We start from the raw sequence: 22,395 nt of genomic DNA on the forward strand, positions 1-22,395 counted from the left end.
CATGAAGAAACAGTTTTAGGCTTAGAATGACCTTAAGTACTGGGAGGGAGGAGTGGGCAGAGAATTGCATTGTGCTGTACAAAACTTTGTCAAACAGGTCAAAATTTGACTTGAGTATATAGAATTGGCAGTAGGAAAAAATGCTAAATATCCTAGTATCATTACATAGTTGGTAAATTTGATCCTGATTGGCAGATTTGACCTAAAAATAATCAAAAGATAATAAAAATGAAAAACCTGGTGGTGAGTTTTAGAAGAACTATTTTCAAGGATATAATTGTGGTGGTACTAGGGCTTGAAGAAAGCCTTGTGCAGTGATTACCTGGAAATTGCCCTGTTTTAGGGATGTTTTCCGGAACTGTCCATAACGTCACTAGCAAATGCAGAAACCAGTTAGTCGAGATAAATGTGCTGCTTAGGCATTGTTCCAACTGAACTATTCCGTGATCAAAGTAATGTTTGTGTCCTCACATCCCACGAAATCGATGACAGTGTAATCTCTGTGAGTTCTTAATAATGATAAGAGTCTCAGTCTGAGTGGTGAGTGTGGTAACGTTCACATCCAAATGGAGAGTTTCCCACGGTTGGGACAGCACAGACCTTTGTAGCAAATAATGAAATGAACCTTTTCTAATCATTCTGTTTCCTGTGAGCAAATATTCTATTCCTCATTGTCCATAATGAAATCCTAGTAAGTGCAAGGTAACTATAACAAAACCTTATTTATCACCAGCAATATTTACCCTACCTGTAATTCATTATCACCTATTTTCTAGTTCTGAACAGGACCTGCTGTTCGTTCTCTTCTGCACAGAACAAGAGACCAAGCTGATGAAACTCACCTTTGAGCAAGGCGTAGGGTATATGTCACATGAAATATTTATTGTATAATTTAGCTCTGAAAACATTGTTAAAAATATTGTTCCTTATTTGCTGTTCCAAATTAAAAACAAAATGTAGCTAGCTACCATCTGTTTCTTTGAACAGATGTCCATATATTTTAAGTATTAGTTACTTGTAATGAGCTAGAATCACAGTTCTGGGGAACTTTGGGCTGTTCTTGAGTTGGCCCTGTGCTTGATGCACCTTCTCACCTTCCTTGTTCCCCTTTATGAGATCATTTACAGTAAAGCCAAGAGACGTTAATAAATTGATATGAAGTGTGTGGGCAGCTTGTTACTTATCTCCTGATGTTTCCAGAGAAATGTGAGACAACAGATTAATATGCATATAGTATTTTTTTCACTTATTTAATGCCTTTTTATCAATTTGGATTTTTTTATTTCAGTACATTAATCTGATATATGTGTATCAGAGCATCTTTGTCATATCTAGAAAACAGTTCCTTCTCAAATATCTAATTGCAACAGGAACTAGGAAGGGTTTCACACTGTTCTGTAGGCATTTTGCTGTGAGAACAATGTAACAGCTTTCTAGAACTATGAAAGTGTTTGGGCTGTGTTTGGGTACACGAGGCAGAGAATTCAAGCTGCTCTGGCAGCCAGTTCTCTTCTGTGTGATGAGAACAGAAAAACTGCTGTTGTGTATCAGATGAAGGCTCTGCCTGATCTGGTGTCCTGTCTCCAGCAGGGTCTGCCCTAAGCAGGAGCCTAAGGTAGAGCAAAAATAGGGCAAGGATATATTGTACTGGTAGTAGTTTCTCTTCCTGGTGCTTAGTCCACAAATCCTACCTCTCTCTTTGCTCAGGGCTGCTTGGTGTACAGTGTAGAGCAAGTGAAGATGGTAGGTGCTCAACAGTGAGTACAGTGTCAAAGGTTGTGCTGGCAGAGATAGGTCAGGATGTGTTTTCAGGCCCTAAAACTGGAACAAGGGGGAATCTACATAGCTGTCCTTTCAAATGGAACAATCCAGGTGGAGGACTTGGAGGAATTTTGGAGAGACAAGACCAAATCCCAGTTCTTATGTGTATCATATGTGAGGAAAGCAAGCATAATGAGGGGAAAAATATGCATTTTCCCAGCTCAGCAATCTAGGGTGATATCCATGGAGGAACATCACCCTGGTTTGTGTAACCTGCTCTGATCTGGAAAGGCAGGAAATCCACTGAGAAGATCATTGCTGCTTTGTATTGCAGTTCTTGAATGACAATAACTGTAAAGCCTTTCCTTTTAGCAGCATGGGACTGACAGCATAAGGACTGAAGATTTGTGGGGATGTAGGTATATTCTTATTGCTTTGGGAATTCTCAAAACAATTCTTAAAAAAACCTCCTTCCCTGTCTGCAGTGTCAAATTTGTTCTGTGCTGGTGCCTTGTTTTAATGACTAGCACAGTAGTTGGGTGTGCTGGTGTAACATCTGCTGGCTTTTATTTGGTTTTGGAAGTTCTTGAGCTTTTTCTCTCTCACAAGTCTCCTTTATAAGGAGGCATATATATATACCTTTATAAGGCATATATATATGCCTTATATTCCTCACGTGGATTACTCTGAGACTTCTGAAAGATTGATTGAAAGTGGGAAAGGGTTAGTGCAGAGGCAGCTCCTCTTAGCGATACACTATCTTACACATCAAAAGGGCACAGATGAGAACATGAGAGATTGTAAAAGCCCTCACTTGGGAGGAGTTAGATAAACACTCACCAATAACCTGCCTACGTTAAACCTTTTCCAGAATGCGTGAGTCTGAGAGATAAAGGGAGCTATAAAGGGGGAAGCAGCCAGGAGGGCACCAGAGGGAACTGCCCACAGCTCCCGAGGGGTCGTGGCCCAGGTTTGGAGGTGCTTCTGTAAGGAATCAGTATGGAGCCAGAGGAGTACAGACAGAGAGGTGAGTGATCCTTGGCTCTTGCAAATAGGTATCACTTGCTCATGGAGATCAACTATGGTAGGGCTGGGAGTGGTCCCCAAAATTAGGATGGCCTATGTACTCTTTATTTGCACACATATCCTTGAGACTTGGGTCTACTGAGGCTGAGACAAAAATGTGTCCCAGGATTGAGTGTAAATTAATGGATTTAGAGTCCATGGGTAACTTAGCCTTTTTGGTCTTACTTTTAAGATAGTGTGGGAAAACTGCAAAACTGTAATTTTGAATGAACTTGTGGTGAGGGTTTATGCACAGTGGCTTTTCCCCAGCTGACACTGTGATACTGGTACAGTTCTGGAGATGGGGAACAAACTTTAGTTCCAGGGGTAGAGGAGATTGCCTTAAAAAGTGGAGAAGAGGTGTGGAGCTATGCAGCTGTTTTCAGAGGATGCAAAAGGGGGTATGCTATAGTGACAAGGAAGTGTAGGGCATTATGAAATTTTAATTCCTGTGAAATGCAGTTTCAGTTAATTTTTAGGCAAGAAAGTCTAACCTCTCAGTAGTCAAACAAACTGTACTTGTACCCTGACTGTGTTTTAAAGGTACATTTGAACTATTCAATGATGACACTGAAATAACCCTGTGAGTCTGTTCTGTCCCCATGAAGCCTGTTCTGGAAGCTGTGTCCCTATATTATTAGATGGGACCAGTAGGGTGTAGGAGGGAGGTCAGTTCCACTGGCTGTGCTGGGAGCAGTATTCCAATGCTAATGGCAGATTGTGTGCAGTGCTGGTACTGCTAGGTAGTTTTCACATAATTGAAACTCAAAACACTGGTTTGCCTCTTCCAGGGAAAGAGATGGTGGATTACATTTGCCAGTACCTGAGCAATGTGAGAGAGAGACGGGTGACTCCTGATGTGCAGCCAGGTTACATGAGAGCCCAGTTGCCGGATTCTGCCCCAATGGATCCTGACAGCTGGGACAACATCTTTGGAGATATAGAGAAGATTATTATGCCAGGGGTAAGCAATAAAGTGTAATCATGACAGGAAAAAGCCCTTATTGCCTGGGGTGAACACCAAATCCTGGGAATGCACAGGTTCTGCAGAACATTTATCTAAATGAGTAGAGTACCCAAAAACGTAGAATAAGTCTTGTAGACTTGATGTCCAAGAAGGATTCCAGGGATTACTGTTGTGTTCCTATCTGTAGTTTTAGGGGCTAGACTGAATGTATTTTTGACATATGTTATACATTAAGTCGTATTTGCTTATAGGGAAACAAATTCACCAGTGTCAGAAAATCATTAGCTTCACAATGTCTCTACCTGCTGACCTGTATAATATCTATTTCAGAGATGTGGAAACGGGCACAGCAGTTGTGTACATGTAAGACCTGTCTCCTGTTCTTTGAATGTAAAGGTCTTGTTTCTCTTATACATAAGTACTGCAGATTCTGCTAAGGGAGTTCATATTATCGAATTACATGTTTTATGTAAGAAGTCCTTTCAGAGTCTAGTCTCAAATTTTTTTATAGATGTTTGCAGAAATTTGATCTGATGTAGGAGAGGTATTCACATTACACATGCTTATGCTGATGTCCCACATAGAAACTCCTTCAGGTGTATAGAGGGGTTTATATAGTTGTAGATTGCTATGTGTAGCTACTTATTTTGTTTGACAAAATGAGCAAGAGCAACTTTGTTGCATGAATTCCCTTTATAAAGATAAACATTTTGATAAATCTTTCTGACTCTGGTCTGTTGAACATGGCACAACATTCTTTCCTGTTCAGAATCTTTGTCTGCCTGTTTAATTCAGATAAATGCTTTTGCTGTTGTTTGGAATTTATCTAACAATGACAGAGTGTTAGTGCTGCACTCCTATTGATACTATCTCTGCAGCTTTCTGCTAGCAGATGTATAGTTGCACATATTATGTTGCTGTGATCCTTTTCCATCACTTTAAAGATCTAATGATAATTGTTACATCTCATGCAGAATTTTGTGACATTTCCGGATTTAAGTTCTATATAATTCTGTTCTAGGTAGTCCATTGGCAAAGTCCACACATGCATGCCTACTTTCCAGCTCTTACTTCCTGGCCTTCACTCCTTGGAGATATGTTGGCTGATGCAATTAACTGCTTGGGATTCACATGGGTAATTTTTTTTTTGGCTATTTTAGATATTCATTTCCTGTGTGTAATATGCAAGAGCAGGTCATAGTCATTCTTTCTTGTTCTCTGAGTCAGTCTAATTATTTGCTTTAACCAACTGTATGTTGTTTGCATAAGTGAAAAATTCACTTAAAATAAAACCTCAAAAGGTTACGTATTAGTAAGAGGTGAATGAAGAAAATATACCACTAGAAATGTCTGTTTTCTAATTTTTTGCATATCCCACTGTGAGCATTGTTCCCTATCATCCAATCTCAGTGCCAAGATTGTTACACAAGCACTGCAGGCAATAAAGCAACCACTATCCATTACTGCAGGCTAGATTGGGCTCCAGTCCAGTTCTGCTCCTTTGAGAGAACACATTTCCTATTTTTCCTCTTCTGAAAATAATTGTTTGGTGGCCTGGCCCAAAATACCTGAGTATTTTGTGTCCTCCTGCAGCAGCTACACAGCGCTACTTTGTTATAACTCTGCTTACCTCAGTAGCCTTCTGAAGCCAATGTTCTCCCCAGTGGTGACGTTGCAGAGATTTTTAGGTGTGTGTCTCTGTGTAAGAAAGCAGTAGAAGCTCATAAACCTATAAGAAACTGATGGGTATTGTCTCCATGTAGTTGTATCAGATCAGCTCATTGCCTCCCTTAGCTCTCAGCTGGCAGAGGGATCAGCACCCAGGGTGAATTACAGTCTGATTCTCTTTTTTTTACATTTTTCTAGGCCTCCAGCCCAGCCTGTACAGAACTAGAAATGAATGTGATGGATTGGTTGGCCAAAATGCTGGGACTTCCAGAGAAATTCCTGCACTACCATCCTGACAGTGTGGGTGGAGGAGTATTACAGGTAGGGGACATTAGAGGTCTCGTCAACGTTTTGTTTTCACTCAGGTGCATTTCCCTCTGGGTCATAGTTTTCCTAGAGGCAAAACCAACAAGATTCTCTGTATGGATCTAAATAGAGACAAATCCCAATTTGGCATTATTTTCCCAAATTTTAGTTTAACATAGAAGATTACAGAGTAAGAATTGCTATTGCTTTTAGTGCTAACTGTGTTAGGGACGAGCAGCAGCTGCTCTTGTGGCCTTTCTAAGGATAAATGAGAGTCAAATTTCATTTCTTCAGTCTGTTTCACATCACCAAATTATACACTAAAGTGATTCTTACATAATTAGAGAAGGAATCCTTATCACTGTCCTTCTGCCACAGTCCTTAGCCGCACAAAAAAATATTTTTCCTTTTTGTCATATCTACTTTGTGCCTCTGAGAGGTGCAAGATCAAGGCCTGAACCTTGCCTCCTTTTGGAAGGCTTAAGCAAGTATCCCATGGAATCAGTGTTGAGGTTCTGTGTTGTTATAGGGGGTTTTACTTACATTTGTAATTTTATCTGTAGAACAAATGGAAAATATGATTTATTTACTCCCCCCAACTCAGTCCTGCACATAAAAAATATACAGCACTTAAAAAGCTTCATTTTGTGTTGCTGGCCCAGAGAGCTGCTCATCAGCTAATGACTTTCCACTGCATCACAGAAAAGCGGTAGTAGGAATAAAAGAGGGGGTGGGCAGCTGAGTACTGACTTCAGTGAATCCCTGGCAAGATAGCAACGAAGTAGCAGTTGCAGTAAATGAGCAATGTCTTTGCAGAGCACTGTGAGTGAATCCACCTTGGTTGCACTGCTAGCAGCAAGGAAGAACAAAATTCTGGAGATGAAGGTTTCTGAGCCAAACACCGATGAGTCCTCGCTCAATTCTCGCCTCATCGCTTATGCGTCTGATCAAGTAGGTTCTTATGATTACAAAGAAAACAAATGTGCTCCTGCTGTCTCACTCAGACTATGCCATGTGAACTCTCATTTCTCTACCAAAAGGCAAACACAGGAATGCCTCACAAGCATGACCCAGTTCCTCTAATACCGCTTTCTGCAGATGAGGAAACGAAATCAGTGTGAGGCGAGGTTTTGTAGGGTCCTGGCAGTCCTCAGGAGGCTGTTCCACATGAGTCATTTCTAAACTTCCTTCCTGTTTTTCACAAAGCCTTACCCCAGTAACTAGGTGCTGATCTCATGCTGCTCCAGCTCTTGTTTGTTCGCAGCCTCCTTCCACTCAGAACAGGCACAGTCAAGGTGCTGTTACCTCAGTGCTGCTCCTGGCTGTGGGCTCCACTCTAGGCCTCTGCCTGCAAGCCTGTTCCGTCCCTGGGCTCCTGAACTAAACAATTGTATTTGCTTGTGAAAACTGCAACAGGAGAGACTAAAAGGACTTTTTCTTATGAGGTGTTTTGGTCTACCCAGAAGTAAGCACACTTTGGGGGATTTATCTTCTTATGGCAGGGAGGAGGGAATAAACTGGGGATGATCTATTTCTAGAGGCTCCTTTAAGCACTGAGTTTTGATAAATGGCCCTTCAAACACAAGATGAGGATGCCTATCACTATATTTGTTTTAGAGACAAGTACCCAAATAAATGAAGCATTCCTTGGAATTACAGTGTACTATTTCTGATAGATACTTACAAAGAAGTCACTTTCAGACTTGTAAAATATGGATTACAATAAGGACATTACCTCTGCATTTCTTGCCACCACTGTCTTTTCATAAGGCCATAACTTACCACAGCTGTTCAGCCTCAGAGCTTGAGTTCTTACTGTTTTTCTTATTTTAAAGGCACATTCTTCTGTAGAAAAGGCTGGCTTGATTTCCCTTGTGAAGATAAAATTTCTGCCTGTGGATGAGAACTTTTCCCTCAGAGGTGAAACTTTGAAGAAAGCCATTGCAGAAGACAGAAAGAAAGGCCTCGTGCCAGTCTTTGTATGTTCAACTTTCTGGCTGAGGGTATTGGCATAGCGTTGTATTCTTAATGTCAAGATAAAATTACATCTGAAACATTTCTTATTGTGTTAAAATACATCTACTGAATGTTAAAATGTATAGAAGAGTGTTTTATTGAATGTAAATTTTGAATGTTTTGACTGTCTACCTAACCTGCCCACTTTTAAAGTGCTGCATCCATTTATTAGAAAACCCCAATCCATCTTAACAGGTTTCGTTTCTTCTAGGTTTGTGCAACATTGGGTACAACTGGTGTCTGTGCTTTTGACAGTCTCTCAGAACTGGGTCCAATCTGTAAGTGTCTTTTTTTTTTTTCTTTTTTTAAACTATGAAAGCATATAAAAGATAGGGAGACTTTTGCATGCCAAAAACAAGGAGAGTAGGAACACTGATCAGCTGAGTTTTTTCAGACATATCTCAGGGATCGCTGAAGTCAGTACAGGACTTTGCAGTGATTTCTGTAAGTTTTAGATTAGGATACTAAAATACATTCTATTCAAGATGGATGGAATTTGCCAACTAATAAATCTTTAACGTGGTTATTCAGGAAATACAGACTGTGCAATACTGTTATGAGATGGATACATAAACATTTAACCTAACAAAGGAGTTTTGAAAGTAGATTCTAGTAGGACATCCTTTGGATCCACCAGTTTCGTAGGTAAATTTGTCATGATTGCAGATTCTATTCCAGCATCAATTCTGCCCAATAGCTTTGGAAGACCTGAGGTGCTTTCTCATATGGGTCAGATTGTGGCTTCTGTTTCTGGGTCCTTTTTGCTTGCCCTGCTGTCTTTGTTCTGGCTTTGTGCAACTGAGTGGTACTGGGGAATTCCATGTAGTAAAAGGGCAGGGGAGAGAAGTCAATCATTAAGAAGTCCCACTCACATCAAATATGAAATAGTGAATTTTGTTGTAGTGTCCACCTGATTTCAGCATTATCCTCTATTTTGGGGTTATGGATTCACAGCTTTAGAATAAAACTAGATTGTCAATTGTTTGTCTGCCTCCTCCAAAAAAATGCACCTGTTTTTTTCAGAGAGGAGAGATTAAGCATGCACTTTGATTTCTTATGTCCCTTACATAACAACAATCTCAATTCCATCAGGTGATGCTGAGGGACTCTGGCTTCATATTGATGCTGCATATGCAGGAACAGCATTTGTATGTCCTGAATTTAGGCTGTTCTTGGATGGAATTGAATATGCAGATTCCTTTACTTTTAACCCTTCTAAATGGATGATGGTTCATTTTGACTGCACTGGATTTTGGTGAGTAAAGGCAAAATGCAAACAACACCACAAGAATAACATGGAAATTGCAAAGTATTTCTCTGCACTTATTTTGCTAAATCTAGTTCCTTCTATAATTGATAGGGTTAAGGATAAATACAAATTACATCAAACCTTCAGTGTTAACCCTGTCTACCTCAGACATGCCAACTCAGGAGCTGCAATTGACTTCATGGTAAGTTATTATTTCAGTTGATATTTTATATTACATATAAAATGTTCAAACAGACTGTGAAATTCCTCACACTCTGGAGCATGCTTATCTTATAGATGATCTGATTACATAAATCCAATTATACTTAGATCCTAATACAAAGTAAATAATAAAACTTTAAAGTGATCTGTGGTTATGAAGATTGATTATAAAATTGCTTTCAGATTGAAGTACTTAAGATTTTTACACAGATAGAGATCCAGCCTTGCCTTTTTAATGAGAAGGGTCATTTCTGTGCATTGTGTTGCTGAAGTAAGTCCTACTGATGCCATTTTGGCTGAATTTCTTGTATCTCTGACATGCAATAAAAGAGAGAAAGGAGTAAGCAATGGAAACACAATGCTCTGAAACAGCAGGAGACTGAATTACATTTTTCTTCAGATTAAGGTATTCATAGGAGAGCCAAGAGGCATTTCACTTTAGATACCTCTTACAGCAGATTTCAGTACAGTAATACAAAGGAATATTCACTGCCAATTATTTCTGCTATGATCTCACCCTAGTCCTGAAAAGATAATTGTTTTCTTGAAATCAATAGTGCTTTTCACTAGAGTGCAAGTGGAGGGAGGGATGGAAAAAAAAGATATTGAGTCCCTCTTGTGGTTAAATCGGATCCTGCATGTGATTGTGTAGCTGCCTAGGAATACTCCTTTATATGTTTTCTCACTCTTTTGCTTGCAGTAGGTGCTACTTTGTCTGGAACTGCCTACCTCTGTATCAACTCTTGTTCAGGATGGCACTTAAATATGCAAATTACAGGAACTGAAGTGAGCACTCAGTCCTGAAGTGTAAATGGCCACATTTTAAATTGATCATGCTCTTAAAATGCAAAAAGTTGTTGTTATTGGCTGATAATTAACTTAAAATTCTGATCATGTCTAGGCCATAGATTAAGGGGAATAACCAAAATCTTATTTTTGCAAATAATTGAAAAATATGGAGACACAGTGTTTCTTTGACGGTTGTTTCCTAGGCTTAGCAGATATTCAATAATATGACACTGTTTGTCTCAAAAGAGATTTCTGGCCTGAGCCTGAAGCAATAGGTGTAGCAGTGTAAGGGGAACCCTCCCTTCTGTTGTTTCTGCACTCATCGAGGCACTGTTGTGTTTCCACAGCACTGGCAGATTCCACTGAGCCGCCGATTCCGGTCTTTGAAGCTGTGGTTTGTGCTTCGCTCGTTTGGGGTGAAAAAGCTTCAAGCTCACGTCCGACAGGTATGTGAATTAACAGTGCAACCACACATGTGTTATGTCCATTTCTTGGTAGCTGAGATTAATGAGTTCAAAGGTTCAAAGAAGAGTAACAGAAATCCTCTGACATGCAAAGCTTGCATGTGAACACTAAACGTGTGCTCTTAAGCAATCTGTAAAGATTAACTGCGTAGACAAAACGTTTCCTGTCCCCTTCTTGGAAGCAATAGGCAATGGCAGGCGAGTTGGTAAGTCACAGCCTTCTGCCTGTTACTGAGTACTCGTCTGTAGGAGCTTTCTTTGAGGCAGCTGTTTGAGAGGCAGGCTGTGATGAAAGGCTGAACCCACCACTGTGAAAATGTACAGGCTTAAGTCTCTGATGGAGAGTAAGTACAAGGATCGTATTGTGGATCAATGGTTGCCGCAAAAGGACTCCAGTCTGAGAAGGCACATTGTTTTCAAATGTTCTTCTAGAAAATCCCTATGTATAGTCCAATTACTCATGTTCATTGTCAAGGGTTTGGGCAAATAGACAGACTTTAAAGTTCTTAACTTTGTTGTCATTCTTCTGTTTTCTGCTATCCATGCATTGAAATGATGTGTTTTAGTAAGGAAAGAAAGTCTTTTTAACTATCTTATTTAGTGTTTTACAGTGGGTTTGTGACAAACCAATATATAACTAGGGTTATAGGTTAATTAAGTTTTTCTTAATTATAGGGTACTGAAACAGCCAAATTCTTTGAGTCCTTGGTTAAAAGTGATCCGCTTTTTGAAATTCCTGCAAAGAGGCATCTTGGACTGGTTGTATTTCGGCTAAAGGTAATGATTAGATCTTTTGTATGTCTCTTTGGAATGAATTGACCACAGCTGATCTCTCCCCAGATGTTAAGAACTGTGAATAAACTTTCATGTAAGAATTTGTGATCGCAATTCTTAGAGATGTTTGGATGTCATTGGAAATTCTAACTGTAGTATTTCTTTTTCTTATTCACATTTAAAACAGGGTCCCAACTGGCTGACAGAAAAACTCCTGAAAGAACTAAGCAGTTCTGGCAGGCTCTTCCTCATTCCAGCAACCATTCATGACAAGTTCATCATTCGCTTTACTGTAACGTCTCAGTTCACAACCAGGGAAGACATTCTGCGAGACTGGAACATCATTCAACACACTGCAGCCCAAATTGTTAGCCAGAATTATGGGCTGCACTGCATCAGTTCTGATGATGGGGCAAGAATCCCTGCTATGGTAGTAGAGCCCAGTTCTGATGCCATTAGTAATGCTTCCCAGCTTTATCTAGATGGAGGGAAATCTAAACCACCTTCCAGAAAAACAGTAGTTCAGCCTAAGAAGTTATCGGTGAGTCCCAGTACACGTGTGATTAGTCAACAAGTGAAAGGTCAAGGGGATCCTCTAGATGACTGTTTTCCAGAAGATGTCCAAGATGTTACCAAACATAAGTTAACCTCTTTTTTATTCAGTTATTTATCTGTTCAAGGTAAGAAAAAGACAGCACGTTCCCTTAGCTGCACCAGTGTGCCAGTGACTGGTAGTCTTGAGCAGTGTAACCCCAAAGCTGCAGCCACTGACAAGGAGGAGTCTCGTGCAAATGCCAGGGTTCTTTCTAGCCTGCCTGAAGACATGATGATGTTCAAAAAAAGTGCCTTCAAAAAACTAATTAAGTTCTACAGTGTCCCAAGCTTTCCAGAGTGTAGCATTCAGTGTGGCCTTCAGCTGCCTTGTTGTCCTCTGCAAGCCATTGTTTAACAAGTAAGAGAGCTTAGTCCTTAGAAAGAGAACCAAAGTTTGCTTAATCATATGCAATACCACGTGTTCTTTTGTTCAATATGTAAGCAGTGGCAATGACCACTGAGAAAATTACTGTGCTTTTACTGGTGAAAACCTCATGTATTTATAGATTAAAATGTCAAATAAATCTTGTAGGCATATAACATGAAACCCTGTGTTTTGTAGACTGTGGTAAAGAAAATGCCAATTTCTGCCTTATCCCTCCCGGTAATGGGCAGTTTCCAGCTGGTAGGTGAACAATTTTGACAAAGTATACTGGCCTCAGTAGAGGGTAAACAATGTAGGTCTCTATTTGCACCATTTATTTGGTTTTTTTTTTTTGATACCTTGACTTGAACTCTTTAGACTGCTGTGAATTTAACTTATATAACAAACACCTCAGTATTTTGAAATGGAAACTCCAAAATTAACCATCCAAAATAAATAAATAATTACATAAAAATGTAATATTTTTAGCAAAGTATTACTAACATTTGTTACTGTCACAGCTTGAATCTGAGCTCCAGCCCCAGTGAATGACGCACAGGCACACTGGGAGGGTTAGTTCCTTCATATTTGTAGGGTGCAAGGAACTATGACTATGTGGTACTGATTATTTGCCTGTTTCTGCCACTGTGTCAAGCAGTGCATAGGTTCCCCTTGACTTCAACTATGAAATCCTAATTGGTCAGCACTTGCTTATACTCAGCTTTAGACAATAGAAATCTGTTTCATTAACAGGAAATACAGTTAATGAAATTTATTCACTACTCTTCTCTCAGTTTCTGTGCTCTATTCTCTCATTTGCCTTTTTTCCTGCCTACTTCTATTTTCAGTTCTTTGTAAGGGGCTTGTTGCTACAGTGCTCATTTGCTCTATTCATAGAGCAGGAAAGGAAGTTAAAAATAAAGCTAAACCTTGTCAGATCCTATAGAGCTCCTTAGACCTGGGAAAGAGACTTCCACTCTGCAGGTGCCAACATCCAAGACTTTGCAGGGTTTGCCAACAGGCAAGGATATCTTGCTTTGATCCACGAGATGTCACCAGCGGGCAACAAGTAACTGGAAATTTGCATTAAATTGGGATTCAGGCTCACCGTGAAAGACAGGGAGCATGGGAAAGCCCAACACTCCTCATGCTGCTAACCACAGGATGCTCCAGGCTGCAGCATTTTCTGTGCAGACAGCCTCCTCTCTTTTCAGTTTTCTATTTTGTTATGATTTGATAGGAGATTACACTGTAATGGTACAAGACAGCATGCAGCATTCTAGCTAGCTGTGTGACAGCAATCATACCACGAAGCAACTCTTACTTAATTACTGGTGAATGGCAGAGAGCTGGGGTTCAGAATGGAGGACGTGTGGCTTCAGAGAACCGGTGTAACAGGCCAGCTGTGTTTGTTCTTTCCTTACCTGTGTCACCTGACACTCCCCACTGAAATTCACAGCTGGGTGTTTTTCAGGATTGCTAAACTGAAGCCTTCAAGGGTAATTTTTCAGTTTCAAATGTCTTTCTGTCACATTTCAAATTCACAGCTACTACAGTTTCTATTAAATGCTTATTTGCAGTTTTACCAGAGTTTTTCTGGAAGGTTTCAATCAGATGTGACAGGTTGACCTGATCTAATTCATTGGTGCAGCCAAAAGGGGTGATTCTGTTTCCCTGTCCTCCTTATGTGACCTCCTAACTCCACTGCCTCCCTTGCTCCAGCTCTGGTGCTCTTCTGACAGTTCAGTGATGAATTCAGCTCACTAAGCCAGGAGAAACCTGTGTTTTGCTGGGTGAGTTCTCTGTTGACTCACTGAGTAGAACTGGCTTTTTAAGGAATCATATTAGTACCAGTATTAGGACTAATACATAGGAAGGAATGAGGAAGTAATAAGCACCAGCCTGATCACCCTCCCCTACATGCTAATCCCAAATTCTCCCTCTATTACCTCCCACCTTAGGAAGGAATGCAAGGTGTCTATTAACCAGGCAAAATAATTTTTGTAAATGTAAGAACCAAGTTCTTAGTCTATGGAGAGATAAATCACTGAACCTACTCACGGTGGAGTTCAAAGCCATTCCATTTTCACCCTCCCTGCCTGGCAGAGGTTCAGGAGATGAAGGTCAGTGAAATACATGCTCTGGCACTACTTAAACTGTGCTAGCATCAGCAGTTTATTGGTATTTTTCCATATCTTTCCCAACTTCTGAGGGATGATGCTTACAAGTCTGTAATGCATCAGGATGTCTAGTAGGTCAGCTAGGTGAGCTGAATTGACATCTTTGTTCACTGAAATAATTTGCAATCACCAACTTTGAAAAAAGTCTCCTTCAAAAGGAGTGAGCCACTCCTGTGACTAGAATTTCCAAGCAAGTTTTGTCTAATGAATTACCCAGGTCCCTCCTAAAATAAAGAAATCTTGATATTATAGGGTACCTTTACTTTGCTGCAGCTCTTTTATGTTCCTTTATGTTAATTACATTGCTTTTGAAAGATAAAATGGTGCAACCTGGCTGGAACTAAACATGCCATGACTTGTTAGACAAAACCATATAGACAGTCCAGACTTGTGTGCTATATACTTCTGTTCTTCCTAAATTTATCGGATCTGAAACCTCCTTCCTTTTCAAGAAATTGGAATTTTGCAGCTAAGAATTTGTTTTGCTAGAAAATTGCCTAGTGAATCTCCTTGCAATAACGTGTATTGAAGCTAAAAATCTTGCACTATTTTGGATTGATTGGTGAGCTTGGATTTAGCTCTCTGCTCATTTATGACTGGCTAAAGAAATTCTAGGTGAAGCTGTCTGAGTCACAGTGAGACTCATCTTTCTGCACAGAGGTGTTAGAAGCAACTGCTATGAAATTCTAGGAAGAAAATTGTAATAGTCTACAGTGACACGTGAGAGATTCCTGGTGTTGGATGGTAACTAGATTCTTGGCATTCTTGTCTTCCTTGGATGGACATAGTTGGGATTCACCAGAACAGATGTGCTTTCCAGGATCAGTGAAGGGAGCTGTCAAAGCTCAGGAATTAGCTCCTCTTCTAATACAGAAACTCCAAAGGGAGCCTTGCTCAATTCTCTTTCATGAAGTTGAGAAAATGTTTCCATCCCATAAATAGATTTTGAATTCTGTAGGCTCATTACAGATACACAGCCAAACTGCTTCCAGAGCTATGCCAGCAGAAGTCAGTTGAGAGTTCAGTTAGTTGTGTTAATTCAGGTATCCTGGTCATTGCAAGCAAGCTACTTGTGCTCTCCTCTGCTGAGGACTTGTTATCTGTCGATAATTGGAGTGGCCAAGGGGGATGAAAGGGTAAGGATTAAGAAGAAAGCTTGGCTGAGAATTTAAAATTACTCCTTTCCACCAAAGTCTGACTTCGCTTTTTTTCACTTGTGATGGAAGAGTAAATGACGTCCATGTGTCCAAATCCAATGTTGTTTTTTTAACCACAACTTTAAGCTTGAATCAGATTCAGCATAAAACTCACTATGAATTTATTAAATCCTCTGAATGAGACACTCAAATCAAACCCTACTTGTATAACGTTTTACTGTCCTACCATCAAGGCAAGATTATACTCAGCAAACTTTTCAAAGGCAGTAGAGTATAAGCAACATTCACAGGTGCTGCCAACAACAGAATCAAGTGGTGGAATGTGCTTATCAAAGAACTGTGTTTTCTTAGAAAAACGGGAGGGGGGAGAATATGCTTTGCTCTCACAACCTTATTTACTGAGCAGCAGCAAACTAAACAGACAAGTTCTGCCCTCTAGTTCAATCTAAGGGTACTTCAGCCCCTTTCACACGAATGAACTGCATGCATATGCTAGAAAACAGTAGCTTGAGTAATTCCTCAAGAAACTGCATAGAATGACTGAGGTCCTGTGGCTTATTCCTCTTTTCAAGGAATCTCTTCAAGGCATTCTATGGTTCAGTGTAGAAAGGAGAAGCAGAGGAAAGCTGCTTTTTGTACTCCCTAAAGTAAATAGAAGTCTAATAACTTTGGTGCCTTGGGCTGTCCTCTCTTGAAACTTGGTATGGATAAGAGGTTATTGGAGAACCAAAGCTTCCTGTCTCTTCCAAGAAAGAAAGTGGAAGAAATGCTAAGTATTTCAACAAAAATCATGGAACCCCCCTTCAAATTAGGAGATTAGTAGTTCACTTGCAGTTGCTTCTCACATAATGGTTAAAGGAGTCATAATTTGTGAAACAGTTGTTCAGATGTATAATGTGATATGGCTGCAATTTTAACTGCAGTGAAAAGAAAACTGAATGCAGTTGTTATTTCAGGGGCACAGCAGTTATATTAATAATTTCAATAAATATTGTTCTAGAAAGATGTGAAACAGTTTCCCAATTTTAAATGCTTATGTACAGCAGGCTATGTTGCAAAACCATATATTTGAGATGCAAGAGATTTCAAATGTACTAGAGCCATGAAGTTCACTTGGCAGACCTGAGAGAAAATATTGTCACAGAACTGACCCTAGAAAATGTTGGTAGATCATGTTACTGTACACATGGAAATGCTGGTCTGAATGAAATCTATCCCACCAAGTGAAGTGCCTCTTGCTGCATGAACCTCCAGCATTTTTCAGTAGTTAGCACTGCACTGCCTCTGGAAATGACACAGTGTAAAATGTCATGGATTATGGTCACCGAATCCTTTGCCTTCACAGAACTTTCGTCAGCTCTGTCACCTTTCTATAATAGAAACGTGGCATCTAAAATTAAAACAGGTATTTATATGTGTGCTGGTACTCATTTATATGCACATACAGTGTAGTTAATCACACTGTTGATTTCTGCAAGCTCTGTTAGGAAAAGAATTTCATTATCAAATCAGTCATTTCTATGATGTAACGTGGTTTGTGAGTAGCCAGAAGGACAGTGGAAGTCTTACCTTCCTGAAACCAGGTGGATATTTTTATTTGAGCAAATTTAATTTGCTCAAAGTTCCAAAGATTTGGTTTTTTACTACTTTTAAACCAAAAGTTTTGTCTAACAATTATCTCACTAGATCTCTGTCATTGTGTTTTCTATTTCAATTGCAGCTTGTATCTCCTCCCCGGCCAGTGTCCTGCCCTTCACATATGTGCACCTCTACTACCTGTACTGTTTCCTTTGCTCAGTTACTGAGTCTTGTTTTGAGTAGGGATATATAACTGTTTCTCTTCATCCTTTTAGTATTTTGGCTACTTGGTTCCCAAAAAAGGAGTTACATTATTTCATAAATTATCAGACATGCTTGAAATTTAGTGCAATACACTAATTTGTGAATTATAAAGTGAACTATATACTTTGAAATGAATTTTGATTGTATATGTGATTTGATTGCATTTTGCAACGAAATTTTAAAGACATTTTAACAGAAAGATATGAAGAGCAATATTTGCATAAATAAAATAATACACTAGGAATTGACTTGTACCAATGGACTAACAACCTTAGAAAATTGTGATCTATTGCTACCTAAGTTTCAAATAGAAAACATCTACATAAGTCATCTGCTTTCAGTCATGAGATGTTTTGATTTCTGAAAGACAAGGAAGGTTTTAGCCTTGCTTCCAGGAACAGAAGGTTACACGACTGTGGGTTGTGTATGTGCATATATATGTCTGTATCTGCTCCCTCCTTCCCCTCTCTGTAACTTGAACCTGTTGGCTGCTTTCAGACAAATTTGAGAAAGGGTCATAGGTCTCAATGATATTAAGTTCCTACAAGTTCTGTGATAATAGCTGAGTAGGGATAAAGAGACCCCTGAAGTGCCCCAGCTCACAAAAAGGAGGCAGAGCTGTCAGATACCAGTGTGTCCACATAATGGAGACTCCTTACAAATTCTGATCTGTGATTATATTAAATGCCATCCAGTTTATGATTATGATTTATCATTTACCATATGAATTGCACAAAAAGATAGGAAACCGCTTCCACTTAGTTCTTGTAGTCACAGGAGTGTTTCATTCTGTGGTCAAAGCTCCATTGTAGCAAACTGTGTTCAGTCTGATGGAGAATTTGGCTTTCAGTGTGTCACACAGTTAAGATGTCCTGACAAGAAAGAACACAAAATCTTCCAAGAATTACACAGAATTGACTTGTGGGGAAAACTACAGGATTTGTCCTTCCATAAAAGACAAAATAGGCAGAACCCATGTAAAGTTTGTCAGGAAATTTAAATTGGGCTCAGTGAAGCTGGGATTGGGGAGAAAGGATTCCTGCCATTTTATGTATGTAGCTTGTTTGATTGGATAAACAGAATTATGTATTTTGAGTGTGAAGAATGACAAAGCAAGATTTATATTATTTAATTAAAATTGAAATATCTTTCAAAGTAATTTTAAAAGAGTACATTGTTTTTAGCTCTTTTTATAGATCACAAGTAAAAGTAAAATATTTTAAATTAGAGGAATTGTTTCAATTATGTGTGGAAAAATATTTTTACTGTTTTTGGAGTTCAGAGTTGACTACAAAATTATGACCTTAAATGAGGAAAAAAACCCACCCTCATTTTAATACTTTGAGGTGCATTTATTCTTTTCAATTGGAACAGTCCAGACTTCTGAACTTCAGGAAGTTTGAAACTTGCTTTCTAAGAACCATACTGAATTCTTCTGTGTTGCTCCTGATAGCTAACAGATAAGATTTGCTGTGCCAAATTCTCTTCCTGTGGGTGCAGTCTGTTGGAATTTAGCAAGCAGTATCCTTTTCAAGGCACTAGAAGGAAGGCACTGAGGTCTCTCATGTTTGTATTTCTGAGCAGATTAAGTTTCTGTAAGTAAGGTAAAAACTGTTGAGTATATGTAAATATTAAGACCAGCTCACACTAGATATCTTATACCAAATTGGTTTAATAGGTAATATAACAGAAATACTGGTAAGAAAGGGTAAGCTGTTCCTTAACCTTAAATATCATGTTCCCCAAGTGCTTCAGGCATGTTGCTGTACCACATTACAAATCTAAACAACAGCAATTAAGGACCTCAATTCCTGGGCAGATGGAAATTCATATTTAAGCAGCAGTATAATCCCTTGAGACTTCTGTTTCTCCAGTAGAGATGTGTTAGAGATAAGATAGGTAGAACTAAGACCAGACACTGTCCTAAAACACAGATGAGTTTACACTTCGATCTTCAGTAACACTGGTCTTGCTGCCAAGGATAACTTCTCTCTGCTATGTCTCCTGTTGCTTTTTCTAGTTCTATAGTTTTAAATTAGAATTTTACTACTTAATATCTTATTAATATCTTATTCTCTCATGCTGCTGGTCCAGAATGTTGCTCTTCATTAACTGGAACCACGTTGCTTTAAATGGATTACCTCATTATCAAAATGAGATAAGCCTGCAAGGCACCTTATGTCATTCAAAAATGATGGATAGAATATTACAAAACATGCATTGAGCCCCATTAAAAAAACCAAATCACCACTTGCTAGTTAATATTTATAGGCCAGATCTCAGCAATAGCAATGTGAAGCTCCTTTTTCTGTTTCAAGTTAAAATTCCATACTGAGGTGAAGTCCGGAGGAGAAGAAAATATATTTACTAGATCAGCAAATAATTTTAAAATAATTGGCAAGCTTTTGGTTAATGAGCTGAGCTTTCAAGGTATTCCAATAATTCTAGCAATTTGTGTAATAACATTAATGATGTGATCTTTCTAATAAGATTTTTGATCCAAAAAGCTCAGTGCCTGCTAAGTCAACCACATGTTTAAGTAAATTTCTTGTATTTGAATGAATGAACTTGGCTTGCTATAAATTTGAATAACCATCACTGGTGGTGTGTTCCATGATTTATGCCTCTGTTAAAATGTACACGACTAGATCAAGTCCTTCTTGTAGAAGAGGAAGAAGATAAAAAGAGCTGCCTAATACACGAAAAGCAAGAGGACGCTCATTTTGATGCCAAAGAAGGGACTGTAAGGAATGACACTTCCATACACCACAGATGCAAACTGTATGAGGTCTGTATTGGACATGAAGGAACAAAAAATGTAAGCAAAGAAATACAAATAAGTAACTGTTTAGGAGACAAACAAGGGTTTTTTTAAGTGATCCCGAAGATGGTCAGGCGAGGACAGAAGTGCAGTGATACCACTAGAGTGCATTGTAGATGGTGAGTGCATGGACAGCATTGCAGGTATCAAGGCCCATGTGAGGGCAGTCTGGGGGTCAAATGACTCGTATAAAGGCTGGGAGGAAAATGCTATTTACCATGAGTGAAGGTCTCTGGTCAGACCATAAATGTGCCAGTTAGGAAAAGGAAAGTATTTCTGCTTTGGTTGTACGTAGATGAAGATTGGTTTGTGTCCAGGAGGAGCTACCACTAAAAAAGAAAGAAACAGACCTGTGAGATATGGGAAAGAATGCTTTCACTAAAAAAAATTGTGAGCAGAAATGATTCAGTCCAGAAGAAAAATAAAAAGCAACAGCAAAAGCTTGTTGCAATTATGGCAAGGACAATTTTAGGGACCCTGTAAAGCATCAAACACATGTAGTAAGTAGGGAAAGAAGTAGTGTGCAGAGTCAGAAAAACTATGTAAACTGAGTTGATAAAGAATGATCCAAAGGTCCAAAACTAGCTGATAAATTGAAAAGGACAGAAAAGGAAGCAAGACCTTTGGATTTAGCCACAAGCCAATCATTAATTTTTTTAGAAGGTCAATGTAAGTAAAGTGACCTTAGCAAAATCAACTGAATCTTATAACAAGTATTTGAGCAGAACTAGCATAAACTTAAGGCTTGAGGTTTTTTAAAAAAAGATGACTGGTAGCTAGGAATTAGACAGCATCAAGAAAATTCCTTTTGAAATTTAAAAAGAATAATCCTTTTATACTTTTTGGTACAAGAATAGTGTTTGATGTAATTATGTTACAAATGACTCCTAAAAAACTGAGTGAGTTACAAGAAAGTTCTGCAGTCATATGAAACTGGGTAACATGTTCTTGGTATCATGCTAACTAAAATAATTAACTTTTCTCCAAGAACTATGTAAATTCACGGAAAACTTGTACTGTGCTATTTGTCCTGGGAAGGTGTAGTGTTTACCCGTGTCAGAAAGGCAAACTGCTGAATGAATAATTACTTAGTAGAATAAGACTTGCTTACTCGTATTTTCTAAGGCATGTAAAAGCTGTGGCTGATTTGCTGTTTTCTAAACTTTCTATTATGTTTTAATATATGTTACTGCTAGTGATGTTTATCTTTTTCTGCTGTAGGTATGTCTGCTGAGTTCACTAGCGCTGCCTGTGATCTCGCATACACAAGTACTGTTAAATATTGTGTCTGTTCACAGCCGTGCCCCACTGTACCAGCTCTGGAGAGCTGGAGGAGTGCTGAACAGGGCACTGCTTGGGTGATAAAGGCAGAAGCAAAAATCACGTTCAAAGAAAGATGCAGATTTTTTACAACTTTAAACGGAATAACTCGGATAAAAGTAATTTTTGCTGTGTCTGTTTTTCACTTTTGTAAGGCAAAACCAGATGATTTAAAAGTGAACTTATGTGCAAAGTTAAGAAAGTGCAGAATAGCACAATCAGGCTAAGAGGAACACACTAAATCTGAGTAGAGCTGGTAGCAAACATATTTCTCCTTGTAGACAGTTTCTATTGAGTAGAAGTACTTTTGAAGATATGTCTGTTGATTTTATCAGGGAGAGATTTTTGCAGGGAAACATAAGTATAGGTCTATGAGGAGCTAACTGGTTTAGGTTTTAAGTTGATTTTTTGTTGTATCACAATAAGGATTTTGAGAAGCTGGAATTTGAAATTTTTTAGGATATTCTTGAAACAGCCACTCAATAATTAGAGTTAAAATATTTATAGGTGAATCACAAACTCTTTAGGTTGTGTAGTCTAAAAATCTGAATTCTCAACACATGAAATCTTGGAATTTTTGGTAAAATTGAACCTGTTTACTACATGTTTAATGAAGAACACGCATATTTGATGACTAAAAATGACTGAATTACGCACTTCGGTACGCTTTTTAGAGCAGCATTTTGAACGTGACTGGAAATCTCCAGAGGCAGATTGCTGCTGAAGAGCCCTTCGTGGAAATGAAATCCCTGACGGCAGCTGCGGGCGGGTGGTGCCCCCCCCCCGACAGGCTCCGCTCCCCGCGGCCCCCGGGCGGGGCTGGACGGGCCCCATAA

General features: G+C 39.1%; 1 protein-coding gene across 3 annotated transcripts; it reads left to right on the top strand.

Annotated features, from left to right (window-relative positions):
* Window positions 1-41: 41 nt before the first annotated feature.
* Window positions 42-22,328, top strand: HDC (histidine decarboxylase). 3 transcript variants are annotated; one of them, XM_051796617.1, is made up of 14 exons: window positions 42-2,788; window positions 3,618-3,790; window positions 4,815-4,928; window positions 5,660-5,782; window positions 6,584-6,718; window positions 7,603-7,746; window positions 7,995-8,061; window positions 8,876-9,038; window positions 9,144-9,234; window positions 10,391-10,489; window positions 11,183-11,284; window positions 11,469-11,826; window positions 20,067-21,011; window positions 22,234-22,328. In XM_051796617.1, the coding sequence occupies exons 1-13, from the start codon at window positions 2,761-2,763 to the stop codon at window positions 20,291-20,293; spliced, it is 1,824 nt and encodes a 607-aa protein (XP_051652577.1). In that variant the 5' UTR covers window positions 42-2,760; the 3' UTR covers window positions 20,294-21,011; window positions 22,234-22,328. The 3 variants fall into 3 exon arrangements, with proteins under 3 accessions (XP_051652577.1, XP_051652575.1, XP_051652576.1); XM_051796615.1 differs by lacking the exons at window positions 20,067-21,011; window positions 22,234-22,328 and having other exon boundaries at window positions 42-2,176; window positions 2,633-2,788; window positions 11,469-13,177; XM_051796616.1 differs by lacking the exons at window positions 20,067-21,011; window positions 22,234-22,328 and having other exon boundaries at window positions 42-860; window positions 2,633-2,788; window positions 11,469-13,177.
* The last annotated feature ends 67 nt before the right edge of the window (window positions 22,329-22,395 follow it).

This window comes from Manacus candei, unplaced genomic scaffold (genome assembly GCF_025592945.1).
Source record: "Manacus candei isolate 608988 ecotype Guabito, Panama unplaced genomic scaffold, ASM2559294v1 h1tg000046l, whole genome shotgun sequence".
NCBI lineage: Eukaryota > Metazoa > Chordata > Aves > Passeriformes > Pipridae > Manacus > Manacus candei.